The sequence below is a fragment of the Saccopteryx bilineata genome, chromosome 2, assembly GCF_036850765.1.
Source record: "Saccopteryx bilineata isolate mSacBil1 chromosome 2, mSacBil1_pri_phased_curated, whole genome shotgun sequence".
NCBI classification, from domain to species: domain Eukaryota; kingdom Metazoa; phylum Chordata; class Mammalia; order Chiroptera; family Emballonuridae; genus Saccopteryx; species Saccopteryx bilineata.
In genome coordinates, this window is record NC_089491.1 from 378,904,486 (window position 1) to 378,927,470 (window position 22,985).

General features: G+C 49.2%; 1 protein-coding gene across 1 annotated transcript; it reads right to left on the reverse strand.

The window, feature by feature from the left end:
* Positions 1-151: 151 nt before the first annotated feature.
* LRRC59 (leucine rich repeat containing 59) lies at positions 152-14,844 on the reverse strand. The gene is made up of 7 exons (XM_066263937.1): positions 14,527-14,844; positions 12,773-12,832; positions 10,510-10,668; positions 10,182-10,286; positions 6,749-6,821; positions 3,524-3,697; positions 152-2,125 (listed from the first exon to the last, which is right to left on the reverse strand). The coding sequence occupies exons 1-7, from the start codon at positions 14,629-14,631 to the stop codon at positions 1,881-1,883; spliced, it is 921 nt and encodes a 306-aa protein (XP_066120034.1). The 5' UTR covers positions 14,632-14,844; the 3' UTR covers positions 152-1,880.
* Positions 14,845-22,985: the final 8,141 nt, after the last annotated feature.

A 22,985-nucleotide genomic window follows, 5' to 3' on the forward strand; every position in this document is an offset into this window, starting at 1 on the left:
GGGACAGTGTTTGTGAAAGTCCCTGTGAACTGGCTGAGACGCTTGTATTTACCTTCACCAGCACTGTTTCTCTCCTGGCAAAGATCAGTGGCTGTGCAGGAGCCCCCTCCCACCCCACCCCAGCCAGCCTCAAGCACAAGGAACACAGACAGACCATTCAGACACGTATTTAATAGTTGCAGAAATCCAAAAGAACCTCACATCAAATCTTGAGATCATGGGTGAGCTGCCCTCAGCGGGTTGGCTGTGCAGGGCTGGGTGTGCCCAGCCTTCCTCTGACCCCAAGGCTGCCTCATCCAGCCAGGGGACGCTCGGGCCACTATGCCGGCTTCTGTGTTCTCTGTCTTATGCTATGTACTATGTGTTTAGTTTCAATAAAGCATTTGTACCAATGGCTCTGAAGCGTGGAGGAAGACTAAAGGAATGTGTAGTGATCCCGAGTAAGGTGTGGGCCTAGGCAGCAGAGCTATCCTTGGGGATGCAAGTCCTTCCTTTCAGTATCAGGACAGTCCAGTGGCAGTCCTGTCCAGCTGGGCCACTATGGCTAAAAGAGCTGGACCCCATCCTCTTCATCTCTGAACCACAACAGGTTCTTGCTCTTCTGGGCGAGAGGCAAGGAGCTTGCCATCGGGAGATTTCAGTGACTGAGCACTGTGACATGGCCAGTTCTGGTCCCTCCATTCAGCTACTGTCAAAGATAAAGCAAAGGCGGCCACTGAGCAAGAAGACGCTTCCTCTAGCAGATGAGTGGCAGTCCTACCCTGACTGTGCCAGTCACCCCAGTTCCTGACCACTTTTAATGCCATGATGCTACTTGATTCCCTTCACTGCATGAGGTCTAGTTCTAGGTCTAGAATCAAACAATTCTAAACCTCAGTCTATGACATTGAGTTTTCAGGTTGCCTCTGAGGTATTTAGTCACACCAGTTACTAACAGCTGTCACAGACAGTGTGGCTTTGCAAGGGTCTGCCTTCTTATTTACTGACAATCAGGGAGTTAATGCTTAAAATCAAGGCATCTTATGAAAGCCACACAAGTAGGGGCAGGACTCCACAGGAGCTGCCCAAGGCCCTCATGGCTATGAGATTTCTATTTGTGGATCATGAATCTGTCCACGTGAAAGAGCCCAGACTCTGGCTGAGAGAGAATTAATTCTGGTGTGAGATCTGTTGTCTCAGGACATCATAAGTAAAGCAAAATGATGAGAAAGAAAGGAAGAAAGGATACTGGAGTGGGAGTCCAGCTCTCAGACTAGCTGGGAGACTGTAAGCAAGTCACAGAAGACCTCAAGTTCCTTATCTGCAAGTGTTCTATTGGACTGGACAGTCTTGAAGTCCCTTTCTGAGCCTGAGATTCTGTAGTCATTAAAATGTCTGAATGCCTGAGGTCCTTAAGAAAATAGGTATGCCCCTTGCCTCCAATTTAGGCTAGATTTGTTGAGTATGGTGTACCACTAGTCCCCAATAACAACCTACTGCCTCCTGATCTGCCCTGGTTACCTAGGAGGAATGAAAGAAAGGGTGTGTGACATACAAAAGTATAAATGTAGTGACAGCTGACCATTTAGTAGACACGAGCCTTGCCTTTACACAGCTTTGTAGAACTAGAAAAGGCTCTGTTTTTTCCTCTCCCCACCCCCAAGCCTATTCCTTTAGGCATGCAGGTTTCTTCCTCTCCCCACCTTCCACTTCTTATTCCACCAGGGAACCCTGACTAAGGAACAAAGAAGTCCTACAGAGAGGAGGTCTCAAGTACCAATCAACAGCCATTTAACGATGGCAGGTAGGTCTGACGCTAAAAAGAGGTTGTGTCCACCAGAACCCAATTCCATAGGAATCCAAGCTCCAAGGCTGGGAGGCAGCAGGTGTTGAGGACAAGCTCACTGCTGAGGATCGGTCTGCAGGACCCACTGGAGGATGTGGTAGCTGCGCAGACCCCGGACCGCGTTGTCGTAGATGGCGTTCACGCTGGTGCAGAGGGGCTGCTGCTGCAGCTCCGTCACACGGCACACCACCAGCCCGCCGGCCACGCACACGAGCAGCAGCAGCAGCAGCTTCAGCACAGCCCAGGACCGGGTGTGCTTCCGCGGAGGCGGCTTACGGGGCCGAGAGCCGGACTTGGACTCTAGGGTGACAAAGCCACAGTAGACAAAAAAGTTCAGTCACTTTGAGGAGACCCACACTACCAACCAATGCCACTCTTGTCTACGCAGATCTACATACACCCCTCCTCATAATGAAACGCCCCAAGCCTGAAGAGAAAACTGATTTAAGAACGTCTGAGCTCTCAAAAACTTTGCAGAGACTGAAATATAAACGCCTTCTCCTTGGTTCTCAAGGGAGGACATTCAGAACTGGAACTCATTCTGGACACCTCACGCGGTGTATACAGTCCCCAGTTCTGGATAACATGACGATGATCCAGGCCCCTGGGATCGGGGGCAGGGCTTATCAGGAGGTATGGCTACAGTGCTGTCCACTTGCGGAAACACTTGAGATTTACTAATATTGTTATTATACAGTATAAGATGCACATAAAAAGAACACCTGGAAGGTTACACACCATATTGTTAACAGTGATTACTGCTGGGAATGGGGAATTATAAGTGATTGCCATTTTCTGATATATAGAAGACTTTTCTAAATTCTCTGCAGTGAACACATATATTACATTTACAATTAGAAAAAAATGATTTTGAGATATTTAGGCAAAATTTTTGAAAAACCTGACTGAGCACCCACATGGCCAAGAATTCATGATCCTGTCACATAGATTTTCTCACTTACTCTATCACTTCTCTGTAAGGAGGTAAGACCCTGATTTTACACAAGGAAATAGCTGGTGAGGTTGGAGACACTCAATGCTCAACGCCAGTGAGGGCGAGCAGGGACAGGGCGCCCGGCCTCCCTCCCCCAGAGCCCCTCCTTGTCAGGTGCCTCTGCTTCGGGGTCCCCTTTGGCCCAGACTATACAGTCCTCCCGGTACATGGAGCCACACACACTGCTACACAAACCCAACTGGACACATTCAGGCAAACACAACGTGTTTATTATATACAACATGGCTCCCTGAACACAGGCCAAGTGATTCCCCTGGTGTTCAAGCAAAAAGACAGTGATCTGTTCCAACTTGAAGAGAAAACTGCAGGCGGTGCTGGCTTCAGTGAGCGCACCGTGCACTCTGAACACCCAGTGTATCGCAGATGCTGTGAGGGACTTCTAAGGATCACGTGACCACATGTGACCTTCACCTTTCTCTTTGATTTTAGAATCTAACTTACAAAAAGTGCAGCTCCCTGTTCAGGTAATGCTCTCAGCCACATTGGACCCAAACAGCCTACGTGGCTCCGCGGAAACCAGCCAGCTGGGCCCTCACTCCCTGGAGAGTCCCGCATTCCTCCTAAGCAGACCTCCTGACATTCTCCTGGGCTGCAGTTTGCAAGCTCGCTCGCTCGCCCATGCCTGCACACGCGCAAGCCTCCCCACTGCGCCTGCCCGAGCCTTACAACCGAGGGAGACTTACTCGGGGCCTGATTTGTTTCCTTCTTCGGTTTCCTCTCCTGCTCCCGCTTGGAGGCTTTGAGGGCGTCGTACTCCTTTCTCCGGCGCTCCTTCTCCTCCGCCTTCTCCCGCTTCCGCACCTCCCGCTCCTGGGCCTCCTTGGCTCGCTGCTTGGCCTCACGCTTCTTCTCAGCCTCTGCAAGAAAGTGCACCCCAAAATGGCTTCTCTCCCCACACCATCCAGTGCGCTTCCCTGAGTGATTAGAAGTATGGATTCAGGCCCTGGCTGGTTGGCTCAGTGGTAGAGCGTCAGCCTGGCATATGGATGTCCCGGGTTCGATTCCCGGTCAGGGCACACAGGAGAAGTGCCCATCTGCTTCTCCACCCCTCCCACTTCTCTCTCTCTTCCCCTCCTGCAGCCATGTTATGAACACATCTGCCCGGCGCTGAGGATGGCTCCGTGGAGTGTGCACCTCAGGCGCTAAAAGTAGCTCAGTTAAGAGCATGGCTCCAGATGGGCAGAGCATCAACCCCAGATGGGGGGTCGCCAGGTGGATCCCGGTTGGTACACATGCAGCAGTCTATTTCCCCTCCTCTCACTTGGAAAAGAAGAAAAAAATTAAAAAAATTTTTAATTTAAAAATAAAAACAAAAGTATGGATTCAGTCCTGGCTGGTTGGTTCAGTCGGTTAGAATGTCATCCCCAAATGCCAAGATTGTGAGTTCGATCCCCAGTCAGGGCACATGCGGGAAGCAACCAATGAATGTACAATGAAGTAGAACAAATGGGTGCTTCCCGTTTTCTCCCTCTCCCCCTTCTCGCTCTGTCTCTAAAATCAATCAATAAAAAAAGGTTTTTAAGTACAGATTCAGCCTCCCTTCCCCTATGCCACGAGTCACACATAACATGTAAAAGCAAACAGCTGTCTCGGGCTTCGCCACAATATCAGATGCTCTCAGGCTCTGCTGAATGGACTCACTAGGGGTTTCTAGCCACAGGCTCCAGAGGTTAGAGGTAACTAGTGGGCATGAGGAAGGTGTGGGATGAGGGGTCCAGTGCTCCCCCCGAATAAGGTACTGATGCAGAAAGCACAGCAACGGAGAGCTTCATACAACTCAGCTCTGAGGACAGACAATGGAGGTGCTCCGGCTTCCTAGCTCCCCAAGCTGCAGAGAGGAGTGTGGCTTGAGAAGGACAAGAAGAGACAGTGAGCGCTCAGGTTCAAAGTCAGACACGATGGAAATGTTTTCCTGAAAAAACGAGACTAATAGTGTGTCATGTCTAGACTTAACTCATTCTGATTTACTTCCCAGCTCAAGGATGTTTACATGCAGTACCCAACTTATAAATTAGGGGTCTAAATATGCATTGCCAAATTAATGATTTGGAAATCTAAAGTATATTTTTCCAAAGCCAGAATGCCACAAGGGGTGGCAAAATGTCCTCCGAGGGCATAAAAACCTATTTGAACCACCATGCAGCTAAATAGCAGCACTATAAGTACGGTAGCTTTCCACCGCTTCTCTATGAACAAACAAGCTCCAAGTTCCAGCTGGACACTGAGCATGCCAAGAACAGGACACTCGGCCTCCAGAGACCATGTGCCGTCAAGAAATGAAAGCAACAGTGGTCAGAGTAAGCACGGCATCACAGTAGCCATGTACGTCCACGGGAGCTTTGATCTCAGGAGCTGCCTGCAACTGGTGCCACGTACGTCCCTCCTCTAACCACAGGAGTCCTCCGGTCAGGGCTCTGGAGCCAGCCAGCCAGGCGGCACAGCCCTGTGAGCCAGGCCTCGTTCTCAGTGCTCGAGACACAGCAGGGAGGACAAGCCAGGTTCTAGTGCCCAAGTCATCTACTTTCTTTTTTTTTTTTTTTTTTTTGTATTTTTCCAAAGTTGGAAACGGGGAGGCAGTTAGACAGACTCCCACATGCGCCCGACCGGGATCCACTCGGCATGCTCACCAGGGGGCGATGCTCTGCCCATCTTGGGGCGTCGCTCTGCTGCAATCAGAGCCATTCTAGTGCCTGAGGCAGAGGCCACGGAGCCATCCTCAGCACCCGGGCCAACTGTGCTCCAATGGACCCTGGCTGCGGGAGGGGAAGAGAGAGACAGAGAGGAAGGAGAGGGGGAGGGGTGGAGAAGCAGATGGGCACTTCTCCTGTGTGCCCTGGCTGGGAATCGAACCCCAGACTCCTGCACGCCAGGCCGACGCTCTACCACTGAGCCAACCGGCCAGGGGCCAAGTCATCTACTTTCTAGAGAATGAGACATACGACCCACAAGTGAACAGATAGTAAAAATCGTAGTCCTATGTGGCACGAAGGAAGTCACTGAGGGTGTGGAGAATGACAGGAGGGAGGGCTCGTCTGGTTTGGGGGGCTAGGAAAGGGTTGAGGTTAATCTAAGGCAACATTGGAGCAGAGACGTGAGGGATTACAGGAAACCACCAGCCGTGGAAAGATCGGAGGAAAAGGAAACCAAACAAAGCCCGCAGGCGAGACTGCGCCCGGAGTGTCCCAGCGACAGCAGAGGTCTGTGTGGCTGAGGTTAACTGCGTTCTGTGTGTGTGTGGAGCGAGGCCGGAGATGCGAGGGCTGTGGTGGGCCTTATCGGGCATCTTACTGAGCTTGAATTTCATTCTAAGTTGAACTGGGAGCCATCAGAGGGTTTTCAGCGAATGGCAGCGTAATTGATTTGTGCGAAAAAGATCTGTCTGGCTGCTGCAAGGGCAATGTCTTTGCAGAGAAGGCACAAGCATGGAGACAGGACGTCAGGGTAGGAGGCACCCGAGTCGTCCACAGAATGGCGGCCTGATCCCGGCGGTGGCACTCGAGGTGGAGAAACAGTCACACGCGGGACGCGCTGACAGACCGGATACAGGAGGAACAGAAGAAAGGAACCACGGACAGCTCTCCAATTTCTGGCTTGAACGATGCAGGGATGGCGAATTTCTATTCTGGGGGACACTGTGAGGGGCTAACGGTGACCTGTTTTAGCCATGTTTAATTTGAGACACCTATTAATCCTCCAAGCAGACCGGCAGACGAGCAGCTGGACCTGATTTTGGAGCTCAGTGGAGAAACCAGGACTGGAGGGAGACGCGTCACAGAGAGATGGAACTGTCTGCCACCTCACTGTGCCCCACTGCTGTGCATGAGTCCCCTCCTGGGTTCAGCTCCTGAAGCAGAACCAGCTGCTGGGATCGGGACCCAGAGGTGATTAGAGGAGGGCTGGCCACCTACCTCGTTCTACTTCCAGCCGCCGTTGCTTCTCTCGCTCCTGATCCGCCTGCACGGCCTTCATGTGCTGCAGCACCTGCAAAGGCAGAGGGGCGCTCAACTACGCGCGGGCTCTGCGGCTCCACGTCCGCTCGGAGGAAGTCTCAAAGACTGCTCTCCTCGGCCCTGGAGGCAAGCCTGTCTCCTAACCTAGTGCCGGTCCTTGGAGAAGAGTCTATGAGCCCAGTTCACTGTCTATGGGCCCAGTTCACTATAGCTGTCAGGAAGAGAGTGTGAACACAATGACAACTGGATCTGAAAAACCCTGCCATTTATAGTCTCTGATGTGCAGAAACTCTCTGACAAGCAGCGACAGCGGTGTCTTCCCCAAGACACTGTCCTGACTCTCTTCTTTGGCCTCCCCCCCAGTCCTAGGGCGGTCTCTTACCCAGCTCAGTTCTAAGGCTGTGAGTTCCTAAGTGTAGGAACTAGGATCCTGTCTGCAGCAAGCAGAGCTTAGCTACTTAATTACAGGCACTCAGTACACGTTTGATGAACAGCTGACTTGATTCCCATTCAAAAGGAAGAACACTGAGACTGAGAGGGTGCTCCGCCCACGTCTCAGGGCTCACAGCAGCACAGCTGGGACGTTGGGTCTTCTGAGTTCCCAGAGCAGAGCCTGTTCCGCTCACTCACCCAGGGGTAGGAGAGTCTAGCAGAAAGGGAAGGGGCCATTCTGCCCCAACACGACACGACCCACTGGTGCCCTGAGCCCTCTGAACCCTCACCAACACAGGCACGGCTGACCTCTCACTGACACCACCTCAGAGATTCTCCCCATACACATGGTCAGGGGAGGAGGTAAATGACTTTTTTTTTTTAAGTTTGTTTGTATTTTTTAGAAGCTAAAATTCCTTGGATGTAGGGGACAGAGTGCAAGCTTGGAGCCCAACACAATCTTGACTCTACCAGTTACTTAGTAACAGTGTGAGTTTAGCCAGTGACTTAACCTTTCTGAGCTGATTTTCTCATCTGGGAAACAGAGATAAGACTTCTCTGGCCTGCTACATAAACTTGTACTAGCTGTTTAACATAGCCCCTGGCATTATATATGCTTATAAATACTGCAGCTTTTTTTACTTCATCTTCTTGACTGCATTCATAAGAAAAGAGAGGAAGCCGTGGTGAGATGGCTCAGTTGGAGCATCGTCCCAATGCACAGAGGTTGCCGGTTTGGTCCCCAGCCAGGTACATACAGGGACAAACTGAGGTTCCCCTCTCTCTCTCCCTTCTTCTCACTCTGTAAGTCGATAGCAAACTGTGTTTCACTACTGCACCAGACACCCTACAGGACAGATAGGTATTCAAATGTAGTTATTTTACTTCGTGGACACTTCAGACACGCACATGCCCATCATGAGAGGGCTCAGGGTCTGGCCTGCAAAAGCAGCCCCTCCAAGAGCATGGTTTGAAGCCACAAGGAACCCTGTCCCGTGTAACTCAGGAGTCAAACCCCTCCGAAGGGTATCAAGCTTCCTAAAATTTGGCTTCTCAATGAGGTGTTACAGGATCTGGAGAAAGGTAAAGCATGACGGACACAGGTAGCCCAAGTTCAAAGTCCCTATGTCACTTCACTCTGAACTCTGAATTTTAAATAAGCACCAACCATTCTGTTGGTTTTAAGGACTGTACAGCTGGCTAAATAAAGATCTGGGGGGTTAAAAAGATGTCCTTCTACCTCTATATCAGGAGTTAATTATACAAAAACACAGCAAGTTCAGAACTGGAAGACTCCTCTAGCCTAGACTGTGAGCCTCTAGAGAGCAGATCTGGCAACCTGTCCTAGTCCACAGCATACAGTAAGCGCCTGACGAATACTGTTGAACTAACAAGTTAGTTTTAGAAGGGCTTTACTGTGTTCCGAGCTGATCAGTTACTATGACTAACCTATGCACCCAGGAGGTGAGACCTAAGCTAACTCCTGGAGACAAGTGAGCTCATTCTGCCGCACCTGCAGTGCCTAGAGGTGCGCTGCAGGGCCGCCCAGGGCGCAGTGCTGGGAACACGGCCTCAGTTACCAGCTCCACAATGCACTGTGCTACTGGAGCTTGGTCAGGACGTATGCATACACCAAAGACCTCTGCACTCAATAAAAATTATTTCTATGGGTCACAAAGCTGTAGACCAGGGGTCTCCAAACTTTTTACACAGGGGGCCAGTTCACTGTCTCTCAGACCATTGGAGGGCTGCCAAATACAGTGGTCCTCTCACTGACCACCAATGAAAGAGGTGCCCCTTCCAGAAGTGCAGTGGGGGCTGGATAAATGGCCTCAGGGGGCCGCATTGCAGCCCGCGGGCCGTAGTTTGGGGACACCTGCTGTAGACGATCAGCAATTTCATAAGGCTCAATGTATTATTTGTTGAACGAATAAATGGACCAATAAAAGGCACGTGCACAATGAGGTGTCTTGTGTCAGACATGTGAATACCTACTTCCCAGGGTTAGGAGGACAATGAGATGAAACACAAAGCAATGTAGGACAAAGGGAGAAGAATCAACGGTAGCTACTATTGGTCTTTGAAACAAACATCACTCCTAAAGCACTCTGTTTTCAAATCACGGTTCTACTGATCACCTGCACTGTTCTCAGCTAAGAGCTAACTATTGCCTTGGCTACTTGGTTGCCTTAACTTTATTGTTGGTTTCTTGTACCAATGGATGATACAGATGATGGAACTATCTAAGAAGCCCTGAGCTAATGACAGAAAAAGAAAGGCCATTCTTCTTGAGATTCATACAGAGCCCCACCATACACACATTTCACCCACATTAATTCTAGCATTCAAAGTTAAGTCCTTTCTGTTCACCATGCCCCCTAAACATAGCCAGAGTCATCTGGTGCTCAGCTGAAGCCGCAGCACACTGTTCTAAAGCTGGGGCGGAGAGAATGGCCACAGGCGGGAGCTGCTGCGAGACGGGTACGGCACTGTTCTGAAAGAGACTGCGAGCCGCTTCCCGGTTATTGGCCCTGTCTGCCTTCCATGCTGCCGTGACTAAAATCGAAGGCCAGATCTGTAAAGGATACATGTCTGATAATAGCTATGAAACTCACAAATATTAACGCCTTTATATTATCAAAATTCCTACAATAACTATGCCTCAGAAAAGCCACAGCCCTTCACCCCGTCCCATTTAAACAACAGTTGACTGAAATGTTGGATCATGGAAGGTTCTAGTTTCTTAAGACTGGAAGTTCTGCATTAAAGCACTGTTCTACTTGTACAGAAACAGAAACAAACGTCTCTTTGCCGACCAAGTTCATGGGAGACATATGTCACTGAGACTTTGGCACTTTAATCAGTACCAGGGCAGGTGCCCTGGGTGGGAAAACGAGCAGAGGCAGAAGCAAGTCCCAGGACAGCGTGTGAAGGACGCCCCGGGGAGCCTCATGCTTACCTTGTTGGCACACTGCTTACACTGCTTCTCATCCAAGCAATCCCCGGCCACTTTGGCCAGGACAGGATCCAAGGGGTTATCCTTCAGGTCCAGCCACTTCAGACTCTACAGAGATGGGCAGAGAGGCTGGCTAAGCCTGAGTTCACAGACAGAGCCCCGCCAGGTGGAACAAAGTGAGTAGGGAGAGAGCCCCTCTGGGTCCCAGCTGTGGGGTGAGCCACAAGGCAGGACCTGTTTCGGTCAGCCTTTCTCTAAGACATGCTCCATGAGTCTCTGGGCCCTTTGCCACACTTGACCATGAAGCACTGAACTGTTCAGGAACTGTTACCTTGAGCTGAGCAAAGCTGACAGGCAGGGTGATCAGTCTGTTGTTGAGAAGGTCCAGGTGCTGGAGGTTGACCAGACGGCCAAAGTCAGCTGGTAGTTGCTGCAGTTTGTTCTTGCTCAGATCCAGCTTCACCAGGTGTGTGAGGCCACAGAAATCCGACTAGGACCCAAAGACACAACACCTAAGCCTGGGCTCACGCACTTTGATGGAACAGTCCACGAGGCCCCAAGTCAGAGGCCCCAATGTGTAAACCCCAACTCCACCTTTTACCAGCTATTCCACATCAAATAAAAATGGCCACAGTATGCATCATCACTCCTGGTGCTGCAGTGAGATGTGCACGCAAAAGGGCTGAGCACAAATATGGGCACAAAACAAGTGTGGTTCCTCTGGCCTCAGTTCTCCCTCTAACCTATCCTCTCCACTGTTCCTGGGTGGACTGGGGACCCATTCTCTTCTCCCACACTTGAATACCCAGTGTTATTCTTATTTCCGTAGCACCTAGCACAGTCCTTGGCACAGGTGGCCCATAGTGTTCTTTACTGACGGAAGGGGCTGAACCTACCCTCCCCATATCCTGGCTCTTCTTCAGCACAGTTCAAAACATCCCTCTTAAAGCCTTTGCTCAGCACTAATCTGAAGTGATGCTCCAACCTCAGCTAATGAGGCACTATTCGTGTTCTCTGGGGACGTGGGGATCCAGACCAGGAGACCTGCACTGCAGAGAAAGGGAGGACTACTGAATTCAGACTGAAAAGCACACTTAGGAGTGCTGAGTGACCATCTAACAGAGTGCACAGCAGGCGTCAGGCTGCAGCGAATTGCTGCCCTTCTTTAATTAGCAGAAAAGACTACCTGTAAGAAGTGGGATTTCAGATTCCCTTTTCACTGTTAGAAATGGTTCTTGGCCTGACCTGTGGTGGCGCAGTGGATAAAGTGTCGACCTGGAAATGCTGAGGTCGCCGGTTCGAAACCCTGGGCTTGCCTGGTCAAGGCACATATGGGAGTTGATGCTTCCGGCTCCTCCCCCCTTCTCTCTCTCTCCTCTCTCTCTCTCTTGCCCTCTCTCTCTCTCCTCTCTAAAAATGAATAAATAAATTTTAAAAAAATTAAAAAAAAAAAAAGAAATGGTTCTTGATGAGCTGCAGGACGATGCTACACACAGCGAGTGAGACCCAGGCAAACACCGAGAGGGGACTGGACTAATGACTAGTGAAGAAACTGCCAACTTCTGAGACTTGACTTCTGAGCCAGAGCCCAAAAGAGAATGGCAGGAGCGACTAGACCAGGGTAATGGATGGGAAAGGCAACAATGACAAGAAACTTAGGCCTAAGTATAAAGAGGCACTGCTGTGGAGAAGAGAACAGCTGCTACCCAGGAGAGGTTGAATGGATGACTCCAGCATCTACACAGGTGGAGCAAAAGAATTGATACAAGAAAAAAACAAAAGGATTTGACTATAGATTGGATGTGCTGAACAGAAAAGTATCTCAAGCAATTAAAGATTGAAAGGATAATGACACACTAGCCCCAGAAAACCATACTTCTTCCTGTTCCCTGTTAAGTGATACACAAGGAGGCTGTTTATAAAGAGCTCTCTCCCTGAAACGCAGAGCACTCTGCCTGATGGGTGGTGGCTCCGTGTACAGAGCGTTGGCCTGGGACACGGCATCCCAGGCTCAGAACCCTGAGATCACTGGCTTGAGTGCAGGGTCACTGACTTGAAGCCCAAGGTTGCTGGCTTGAGCAATGGGTCAATGGCTTGGCTGGAGCTCCCCCGCCAAGGCACATATGAGAAAGCAATCAGTGAACACCTAAAGTGACACAACTATTAGTTGATGCTTCTCATCTCTTCCTTCCTGTATCTCCCTCTCTCTCACTAAAAACAAACAAATAAATGTAGAGCAATTTACAAAGGTCTCCAGCCTCTTCTATGCAATAGGGAGGTAAACTATTTTTCAAAGTAATAAAATATGGCAAAAAAAAGAGATGAACCCAATAAACTGACTCAGCCAGCATCCTGTTGTTGACTTTAGTTTTCTCTGGCCTGATTTTCCCATTATTCTAGAGAACAAGGCTCCTCCTACCTTGCTTCCCTTCCCACTGAGATGAGCCACCCCACTCCGCCCCCAACACACTCAGATTTAGTTGAAGCCTGCCTGCAGGCCTATCCTGAAATTACGCCTTATGACACAACTCCCCCAAACCGAAAGACGAAGCATCAGGGCTCTAGAAGAAATCGTGCTCGCTTGCCAATCTTACCGGTAGAGTAGTCAGTTTATTGCAGGACAGATCCAGTATGGTGGCCTTTGGAAGGGCGGCCTAGGAAAGGGAATGAGGACAAAACGTCAAATCAACACATGGAATGATTCAGTGACATCTGGTAAGGAAGCATTACCAGTTCCCATGGTTAGGAAAGGCACTGAAGTATAACAACGTCCCCAGGGATAGGAGAGGGAAAGTGAGCCAGTCAACCCCAACCTAGGGAACAATGCAAAGAACAGGGGCTTGGCTGTGGAACAGCCACGGAAAGAACACAGACTCTAAGAAACTCTTAAATACTAGCACTTCTAATTATTTCCGGTAGCACCCTTCCTGATTAGATGTCAGGGCAGCGACTTGTCTAATATAGATATGCAATTTCCACAATCTCTAGTTCAGGCCTTCCTGGCACTCAACATGCATACTGGTTGATTCACGACTGAATGAATGAGTCAATGAGTGAATATCAAAGTGAAAACAAGGCCCTCATGGCCCATCTCCATTTTCCCTGGAGTTCAGGACTGGAGGCTCAGTAGAGCTGACCCTGCCTTCTCCCTAGGGGCAATGCTGCGCTGACCAGATGCCTGGAGTAATCGGTTTCAAATAGCAGTCCCAGGGGCAGGTGGAAACAAGGCTGGCCATCTTGGGGGGGGGGGGGGAGAAGCCAAACACTCAGTTTAGGACCCTAGGCCAACCTGTACTTTCCAAATGTCAGAAAGCCATTCCAAGAATAAAGTCTGCCCACCTAAAAAAGTTTTAGATATTACAGTGGGAAGAAAGCCATGAAAATAGATAGCTACAAGGGTCAGCATTTGCTACCTGCCAAATACATATTTCACCTTTGAGTGTGACTGAACCCCTGCAACCTCTATGAAATGGGAACTATAATCACCATTCCATAAATGAGGAAATCTAGGCATAAAAGTTAATTAGCTTGCCAAGGGCACTCAGCTATTAAGCTATTGAATTGACATGTTAACTGGCCATCCTGTGCTGACCTCTATACTCCACAGCCAAGGCGGAGGGAAGACTGGATCAAGAAGTGCCAAAGGCAGTGAGAAAAGTCTACCTCATCCCAAGTGAAGCCAGCGAGGAGGGCACAGGTAGGGAACCAGGTGGGAAAAGCAAGGCTGAACAGCTCACTCCACTTTGACAACTAGTCGTGTCATCTCCCAGGGAGGGGCTTCAGGCCTGTTTCCTGGGTGGGAGTGTGGGAGTAGGGGCCTGGAGAGATGGGGCCCGGCAGCGCGGGGTTCTGGTCAGTTTCAGCCCAGCAGGCAAGAGACCTTGCCAACAATGAGATCTCCCCTTCTTCACGGAAGTACGCCTCGGGGCTGGGGCGGCCAGCTGGGGTTGCCGACTTCCTAGGAAAGCCGGGTTCTGGACCACACCCCGGCTTACCCCGAGGCCTATGTTTGGACCTAGTCATTCATTCATTTGTTCATTCATTCTCCGAATACACCGAGCAACCGCTCTGTGGGCGCCTACCTGGGGCCGGAGGGGCAGATGCACTCCTGACCTGTCCAAAGCCCAAGGCCAGATAAGCAGCCCCCTCCCCACCCCCATCTTCTGGAACTGCGCCAAAGTGACACGTGTACATCCGAGGAAGGCGGACGCCGCCTCCCCGGGGGCTCAGTCCCACTCTCCCCACCTGATTTTAAGACGTGAAAACGGAAGCATAGGAAAGGAGGTGGCCCACGCAAGGGCCAGCACCAGGCCTGGGTGGACGCCTGACCTCGCGCGACTGTACTAACCAGCTCCTTGACTGGGACCTCGTTCAGGTCGCTGAGGCTCAGGTCCAGCTCGTTGCCGTCCAGCTTGTCGCGGAGGTTCCCGCCCTTGCTCCCGGCCTTGGTCATGGTGACGCCGGCTGAGCGGGTCCCGGCTCCGGTGCTCCGACCCGCAGGGAGATGCCTGAGAAGCCGTGCGTCGGCTCAGCGGACTCGCATCCGACCGATAACGCCTGCGTCCTCGGCCGCCCGTCTGCCCGCCGGCCGCACTCTGATCCCCTCGCCCCGCTCCCACCGGTGCCGTCGCGACGACGACCACTTCCGTGTCCACGTCACCTTCCGCGGCCACTGAGACGGGGTGGGCCAGAATGTCCCTAGCAATTGCGGGAGCGCCCTCTGGCGCCTAGAACAGTGCACTGCAGTCGTCACCAACACCAGAGAGGTGGGGTTCAAGGCTCCGAGCTGGGTCGCGAGACGCGGCAGCTGCGTTCCCTAGGGTGACTTGGGGCGCGCCTGCGGGCATCGTCGCTGACCACGCGAGGAGGCGAAACGGCACGGGAATGGGGGCCAGAAGACCAGGGCTGCATCCAAAACTGACTTTATGAGATCACCTCCATTCCCCTGGATTAGGACCGAAACTGTGTCTTTCAAAAATTGGTCCCTGTCTTCTCTTAACAATCCCCAAATCATCATCCTCTGACTGTCTCTTATCGCCTCCTCGCGGCCCAGACCTTGTCCAGGCCGCGATCAGCTCGTGCCTGGGATTACTCTGAGTCTCTCCTCCCCTCATCCGTCTCTACAGAGCTGCCCTGATGACGTTTCTAAAAATCTAGCCAGTTCTCTCCTCTGCTTAAAACCCTTCGAACCTCCAGCTACCTCAAGGGTATGGATCACTCTCCTCTGTAGACTGGGTCCTGCCTGCTTCTGCTGCCTCCTCATAAACCCCAGCCCCTGCCTGGGATGTTGTGTAGACCTCTAGTAGGTGGCTTTCTCTCCTTCCCCCCTCCTGAAATGACTCTACCTTTCCTACCGACCTCTGCTTAGCTAATTCCCGCAGCCCTTCAGGAAATCTCCCCAACCACCAGGTGAACCCCAGACTGAGTCAAGGGTAACTCCCTGGGGTTCTGACAATGCCCTATGTGCTGCCTTATTAGCAGATGTGGTAGAGCTTGGTGGCTAAGGTGGGGGCCTCTGGCACTAGAGCAATGGGGTATTAATCTTGGCTCTGCCTCTGGCTACTTATGAAACTTTAAGCAATTGCTATGCCTTATTTATGAATATATGAGGAACAGGCATAAGAATGGTATCTACCTGATAGAGTTGCAGAAGATCTGAATGAATGAAACACAGGAAGAGCTTGCCACAATGACTGGCACTTAGTAAGAACCCAATAAATACTAGCTATAATTCATAATGTGCTTGTGTTATCTTTTATTTGCATCAGTGTGTGTGTTATATTTACCTTTATGTGTCTGCCCTCCACTCTGGACTGTGAGGGACAGAGATTTTGTCTTTGTATCCCCAGTATCTAAGTGTCTGATGCATGGTAGTTGCTTGTTCAGGTGTTTGTTGAATTAATGACTAAAGACCTTTACCCACTCCAAACCTCAGTCTGGTCACCTTTGAAATGGGGATATTAAGGCTAATCTCAGAGGGGAAATGTGAAGACCAAATAAAGTCAGTGCAGTGGCCTACTCTTTTAACAAATCCTTGTGCACACCCGTCTAGGCCCCAGCCAGGCACTGTGCTGAGCTTTAGGAAGCAGACGAGGGCAATTGGAAAGTAAGACATCAGCACTTGGCAATCTCTAAAGCCCTAGAGCATCTATTATCTTATTTTGATAATGTACATGAAAAGACTATGGGAGATTTGATTGTGTAGCTCTCTTTTTTTTTAATTTTATTTATTTATTTTTTACAGAGACAGAGAGAGAGTCAGAGAGAGGGATAGACAGGGACAGACAGACAGGAACAGAGAGATGAAAAGCATCAATCATTAGTGTTTCATTGCCGTTGCAACACCTTAGTTGTTCATTGATTGCTTTCTCATATGTGCCTTGACCGTGGGCCTTCAGCAGACTGAGTAACCCCTTGCTGGAGCCAGTGACCTTGGGTTCAAGCTGGTGGGCTTTTGCTCAAACCAGATGAGCCCGCACTCAAGCTGGTGACCTCGGGGTCTCGAACCTGGGTCCTCTGCATCCCAGTCCGATGCTCTATCCACTGCGCCACTGCCTGGACAGGCTGTGTATCTCTCTTTTACAAAGGAAGAAACTCAGGGAAGAGAAATACCTTGTCCTCAGTCATATAGTTGGTTGAGTGGCAGACCCAAATCTTTTGTTTCCAGATCCTGTTTCTTTTTACTACATCCTATTTCCCCTAACCACATTGCCCCCTCCTTGCCCAGGAGCCTATACTCAACACAAATAACTATTATATAAGGTAGAAAGAATAGGCTCTGGCCTGTTGGCTCAGTGGATAGAGCGTCTGCCCAGCGTGCGGATGTCCTGGGTTTGATTCCCGGTCGGGGCACACATAAGAAGCAACTATCTGCTTCTCTTCCCCTCCCTCTTCCCCTTTTCTCCCTCTTCCCCTCGTGAAGCCAGTAGCTCGATTGGTTCTAGCGTTGCCTGGAGCTGAGGATACCTCAATTGGTTGGAACATCGGCCCCAGATGGGGGTTGCCAGTTAGATCCCAGTCAGGGCACATGTGGGAATCTATCTCCCCTCCTCTCACTTAAAAAAAGAAAAGAGTCTGACCAGGCGGTGGTGCAGTGGATAGGGCATCGGACTGGGATGCAGAGGACCCAGGTTCGAGACCCCGAGGTCGCCAGCTTGAGTGCGGGCTCATCTGGCTAGAGCAAAAGCTCACCAGCTTGGACCCAAGGTCGCTGGCTCAAGCAAGGGGTTACTCAGTCTGCTGAAGTCCCACGGTCATGGCACATATGAGAAAGCAATCAATGAACAACTAAGGTGTTGCAACAGCAATGAAAAACTAATGATTGATGCTTCTCATCTCTCTGTTCCTGTCTGTCCGTCCCTGTCTATCCCTCTCTCTGACTCTCTCTCTGTCTCTGAAAAAAAAGAAAAGAGCCTGTGCAGGCAGTGGCGCAGTAGATAGAGTGTCAGACTGGGATGCAGAAAGACCCAGGTTCGAGACCCTGAGGTTGCCAGTTTGAGCGCAGGCTCATCTGGGTTTGAGCAAAAGCTCACCAGTGTGGACCCAAGGTCGCTGGCTCGAGCAAGGGGTCACTCGGTCTGCTGAAGGCCCGTGGTCAAAGCACATATGAGAAAGCAATCAATGAACAACTAAGGTGTCGCAACGAAAAACTGATGACTGATGCTTCTCATCTCTCTCTGTTCCTGTCTGTCTGTCCCTATCTATCCCTCTCTCTGACTCTCTCTGTCTCTGTAAACAAAACAAAAAAAAAAAAAGGAAAGGAAAAGGGTCTTAACATATATAGATAAAATCTGTGTGTGAATGTTCAGGGCTGTACAGATATATATGATAACATCAGACTAATGCATATAATAGGTGTATTCTGTGTCCTAGGGCTGTGATTTACGTGTTTTTCCTCTTAACCACAACAGTCATATACAGCAGATCTTATTTCAGTTTTACAAATGAAGCAATTGAGGCTCAAAAAGGTACATCTATTTAACTTTTTTAGGACAGTCACAGCAAGTAAGTAAATGCATTCCGAGGAAGGTGGGTCATATCCATCATGGCAGGAAGAAGAAGCCTAGGAAGAAAGAATAAATCGTGAAAGGCACATAAAGGCCGTGCGTGGCTGGGTAGATCAAGATCAGTTGGTTAGACTATCCTCCCAATACACCATAGTTGAGGGTTCAAGCCCTGGTCAAAGCACATACGAGAATCAACCAATGAGTGCATAAGTGGAACAACAAATCGATGTTTCTCCCTCTCTCTTTCTCTCTCCCAAAAGGTCAATTTAAAAAAATTTTTTTTAAGAAAGAAAAGAAAAGGCACAAAGGAGAATGGCGCAGACTCAAACAAGAAGAGATACAGCCCAGAAAAGCGAGGCCGCAAAGTGAGGAACTGACAGCAGCTGTTCACTGTGAGAAAGATTTTTTTACATCCCTAAGACTGTACACCTGCATATTCATGAGAAAGTGAAGTCATCTGTTAGCAGCTTGGGGGGATGGTAGACTGGCCCTGTGCTGCAGCCCCCCACCAAGTGCCACCTTGGCCTGCACGTTGAGGCTGTTTAGGGGAGCAACCAAACAGCCCTTGAGAAACCAAAAGATCGAGACCCGGGATAAGGGGGAGCTGATTCTTCTCACCTCTCGACCCCTTCCTAACCACGGGCAGCAGGCCAGCACTGTGACTATTAGTTTTACTGTGACCCCGGCCCATCAATCCACCTCTCCAAACTTCTGTTTCTCCCTCTGTAGAGTAGGGAGAATAAAATGGGAACATGTGTCAAGGACCCAAATAGCACAATGCAACATGATCCAACCTCTCCGAGGGTAGCGGGACCCTATTCGTGACTTGTCATCATGGCCAGAGGTGGAATAAAATAAAGACAGACTCAGCCCTTGATCGCTGGAGCCCCCAAAGTACTTTTTATAATACTTTATATACTATAAATATAGTTTAATTTATGTAGGTTACTTATTTAGTTAAAACAAATTTATGGATTTTCTTTAAATACATCCATATGTAGAGTCGTAATATCATGTTCCTATAAATCAGCCCATCCCCAAATAAACTCAAATTTAAAGCAATTATAATTAGAAATCCTAACAAGATTTTCATTTTGTTCCTGTTTTCCTTTTTTATTTTTTTATTTTATTTATTTATTTATTTTTCTGTATTTCTCTGAAGCTGGAAACAGGGAGAGACAGTCAGACAGACTCCCGCATGCGCCCGACCGGGATCCACCCGGCACGCCCACCAGGGGCGATGCTCTACCCACCAGGGGGCGATGCTCTGCCCCTCCAGGGCATTGCTCTGTTGTGACCAGAGCCACTCTAGCGCCTGGGGCAGAGGCCAAGGAGCCATCCCCAGTGCCCGGGCCATCTTTACTCCAGTGGAGCCTCGGCTGCGGGAGGGGAAGAGAGAGACAGAGAGGAAGGAGAGGGGGAGGGGTGGAGAAGCAGATGGGTGCCTCTCCTGTGTGCCCTGGCCGGGAATCGAACCCGGGACTTCCGCACGCCAGGCCAACGCTCTACCACTGAGCCAACCGGCCAGGGCCGTTTTCCTTTTTTATAACAGAAAGTTTATTTAGAAAGTCACAGAGGTAGGAAAAACGGGCTTTAGGAAACAAGTTATAAAGGCCAAAGAAGGGTCCTTAGAGCCCAGGAGAGACAAATGTGCCTGAAAAGAAGTGGGGGAGAGGGAAGGCCCCCCACATGCTCCCAGGAGTCGGGGTCTTCGTCTTAAGGGTTTTCAAAGGTAGAGATTTTAGAGGCTGTTTTGTTCTCTCTCTCTTTTTAAGATTTTCTTTATTGATTTTACAGAGAGAGGAGAGTGGCGGGAAGTGAGAAGTGTCAACTCATAGTTGCTTCACTTTAGTTGTTCATTGCTTGCTTGTGTTATGTGCCTTGACCAGAGTTTCAAACTGGTGACTTCAGCATTCCAGATTTTTAAAAAAAATGAAAATGTGTGGCCTGTGGTGGCACAGTGGATAGAGCATCAACCTGGAATGCAGAGGTTACCAGTTTGAAACCTTGGGCTTGTCCGGTCAGGGCACAATGGGTCAGGTGGTTCTCTCTTCTCTTTTTTATGAGTTTATTTGAGCTAAAACTGATAACAAATGCTGGGTAGCAAGATATCAAATGCTTCCTGTTTCATTTTCAGAACTAGGTAAAAATTATCTTAAAATGCACAAAGAGGAGAAAAATCTAATTAATATGGAAGGATAAATGTACAAGAATTGCCAAGAACTTTCCATGAAATAAAAAATTTGCCACAAGGATCCTGCCCAACCAGATGTTAGACCTTATAATAAAACTCAAAACAGTCTAGCATTGTCATAGGCAAGTATCAGTGGAACAACACAGACAGTCTGGAACCAGATGCAAATGTATATGAGTCCTTAATATATAATTAAGATTGCATTTAAAGTAAAGTCCAAATCTATTGAAAGGGGAAGAGTTGAATAAATTACAATGTGATTATATTATGGATTTTGAGATGGAAAGATCACCAGGATTATCCAAGTGGACCCTAAATGCAGTTATAAGTGTCCTTATAAGAAAGGCAGAAGGAGGGGAGGCAGTCAGACAGACTCCCATATGCGCCCAACCAGGATCCACCCAGCATGCCTACCAGGGGGGAGATGCTCTGCCCATCTGGGTTGTTGCTCTGTTGTAACCAGAGCCATTCTAGCGCCTGAGGCAGAGGTCACAGAGCCATCCTCAGCGCCCGGGCCAACTTTGCTCCAATGGAGCCTTGGCTGTGGGAGGGGAAGAGAGAGACAGAGAGGAAGGAGAGGGGGAGGGGTGGAGAAGCAGATGGGCGCTTCTCCTGTGTGCCCTGGCCGGGAATCGAACCTGGGACTCCTGCACGCCAGGCCGACGCTCTACCACTGAGCAACCGGCCAGGGCCTAGGAATGCCCTTGTTGATCAAGCTACCCAAAAGAAAATTATTTGGAGTACCCATGACAGATATAGCAATTCAGTCTCATACTACTCATCACCAGAACACTGCAGCCCTGTGTAAACAGTTTCAACTTTCTCTGGAAGCAGCACGGCAGATTGGGAAATCCTGTCCAAGGGATCCTATACTACAACCTGCCCCTTCATTTGGAATTAACCTTCAAAGACCCCTACCAGGACAGCTTTGGCAAATGGATGTTACTCATATACCTTCATTTGGCAAACAGTCCTATGTCCATGTTACAGTGGATACATATTCTGGATTTATAGTAACCTCTGTCAGAACAGGAGAGGCTGCTAAGCATGTTGTAGCTCATTGTATGCATTGTTCTATTATTGGATTTCCTAAACTGGTTAAACTGACAATGCTTCTGCATATGGAGCAAAGCATTTACTGTATTTTGTCAAACCTTTCGAATTATGTGTATTTCTTACAATCTTTAAAGTCAAGGTATTATTAAAGTGTACTCAGAAAATATTTTAAGGTCAATTAAAATTTTTTTTTTTTTTTTTTTTTTTTTTTTTTTTTTATACAGGGACAGAGAGTCAGAGAGAGGGATAGGTAGGGACAGACAGACCGGAACAGAGAGAGATGAGAAGCATCAATTATCAGTTTCTTGTTGTGACACCTTAGTTGTTCATTGATTGCTTTCTCATATGTGCCTTGACCGTGGGCCTTCAGCAGACCAAGTAATCCCTTGCTGGGGCCAGCGACCTTGGGTCCAAGCTGGTGAGCTTTTTTTTTTTGCTCAAACCAGATGAGGCCGCACGCAAGCTGGCAACCTCAGGGTCTCGAACCTGGGTCCTCCGCATCCCAGTCCGACGTTCTATCCACTGCGCCACTGCCTGGTCAGGCCAATTAAAAAAATTTTAAAAGGGGAGAGTCATATCCTGGAACTCCTACGGTTAACCATATCATGCTTTTTACTTAAAAAAATTTAAAAATTTTTTTGAATACTGATGAACAGGAGACACCAAATCTTTTTCTCCTGCAAACTACTACCTTCTTTATTTGATCCAGCTAATAACACTGTTTTGTCTTTTTCCAAATAGCTCCAAATGGAAAAGATTTATATAGGCAGATGGAGATCCTCAAACCCCTCAGCGAGATCTTCTGAGCATGGCTTTTAAGATACCTAGAGGCAGAAAAAGCCCAATAGAGATCAGGGGAACTACCAGCTTTTAGGATACGTCCTTAAAGGCTCCAACGCCCCAAAGGGGTCTCATAGGATGCCATCTGGGTCCTGCTTCAATAGTGGAAAGGAAGGTCATTGAACTAAAGCCTGCCAGGCTTACATGCCTCTGCTGAGAGGAAACAGGGACACTGGAAGGTAGGCTTCCCCCTCGCTCCTCTAAGGGAGGGTTCAGTCTCTTCCAGCCCTGATCCAGCCACCTATGACCTAACCTTGCCCAGAAAGCTGGGTTTTGCCACTGAAGACTGAAGGTGCCCAGGGCCATCGGCCCCATCTGCAACACTGGGGACGAGCGTAGGGTATTTCTTCCAAGAAGCAGGTAAACTGATCTCATTTGCACAAGGGCCTCTTAACTATGTCTTGCCTGAATAGTCAGGTTTTTAATTCTTCCCTCGAAGATCTCTGTGTGGATGTTGATAGTCCTATTTTCTGCTGCTTTGTTTAATATATAGTGTTTCCTTTATTCCTCCTTCCTCAATGCCCCACTCATATTTCAGGCTGGGACCTACTTCTAATTTAGAGCTCTCTTTACTCCTTTGCCAACTTCTGTTATGAATCTACTTTTGCTACCCAGCTTAGTGTATCCCAAGGTTCTCTTTACCAAGCCACAGTCGCAGAGCTTCAGGGAAAAGCAACCTGGTCTCACCTCTCCAGGCAGAGGAGAACAGAA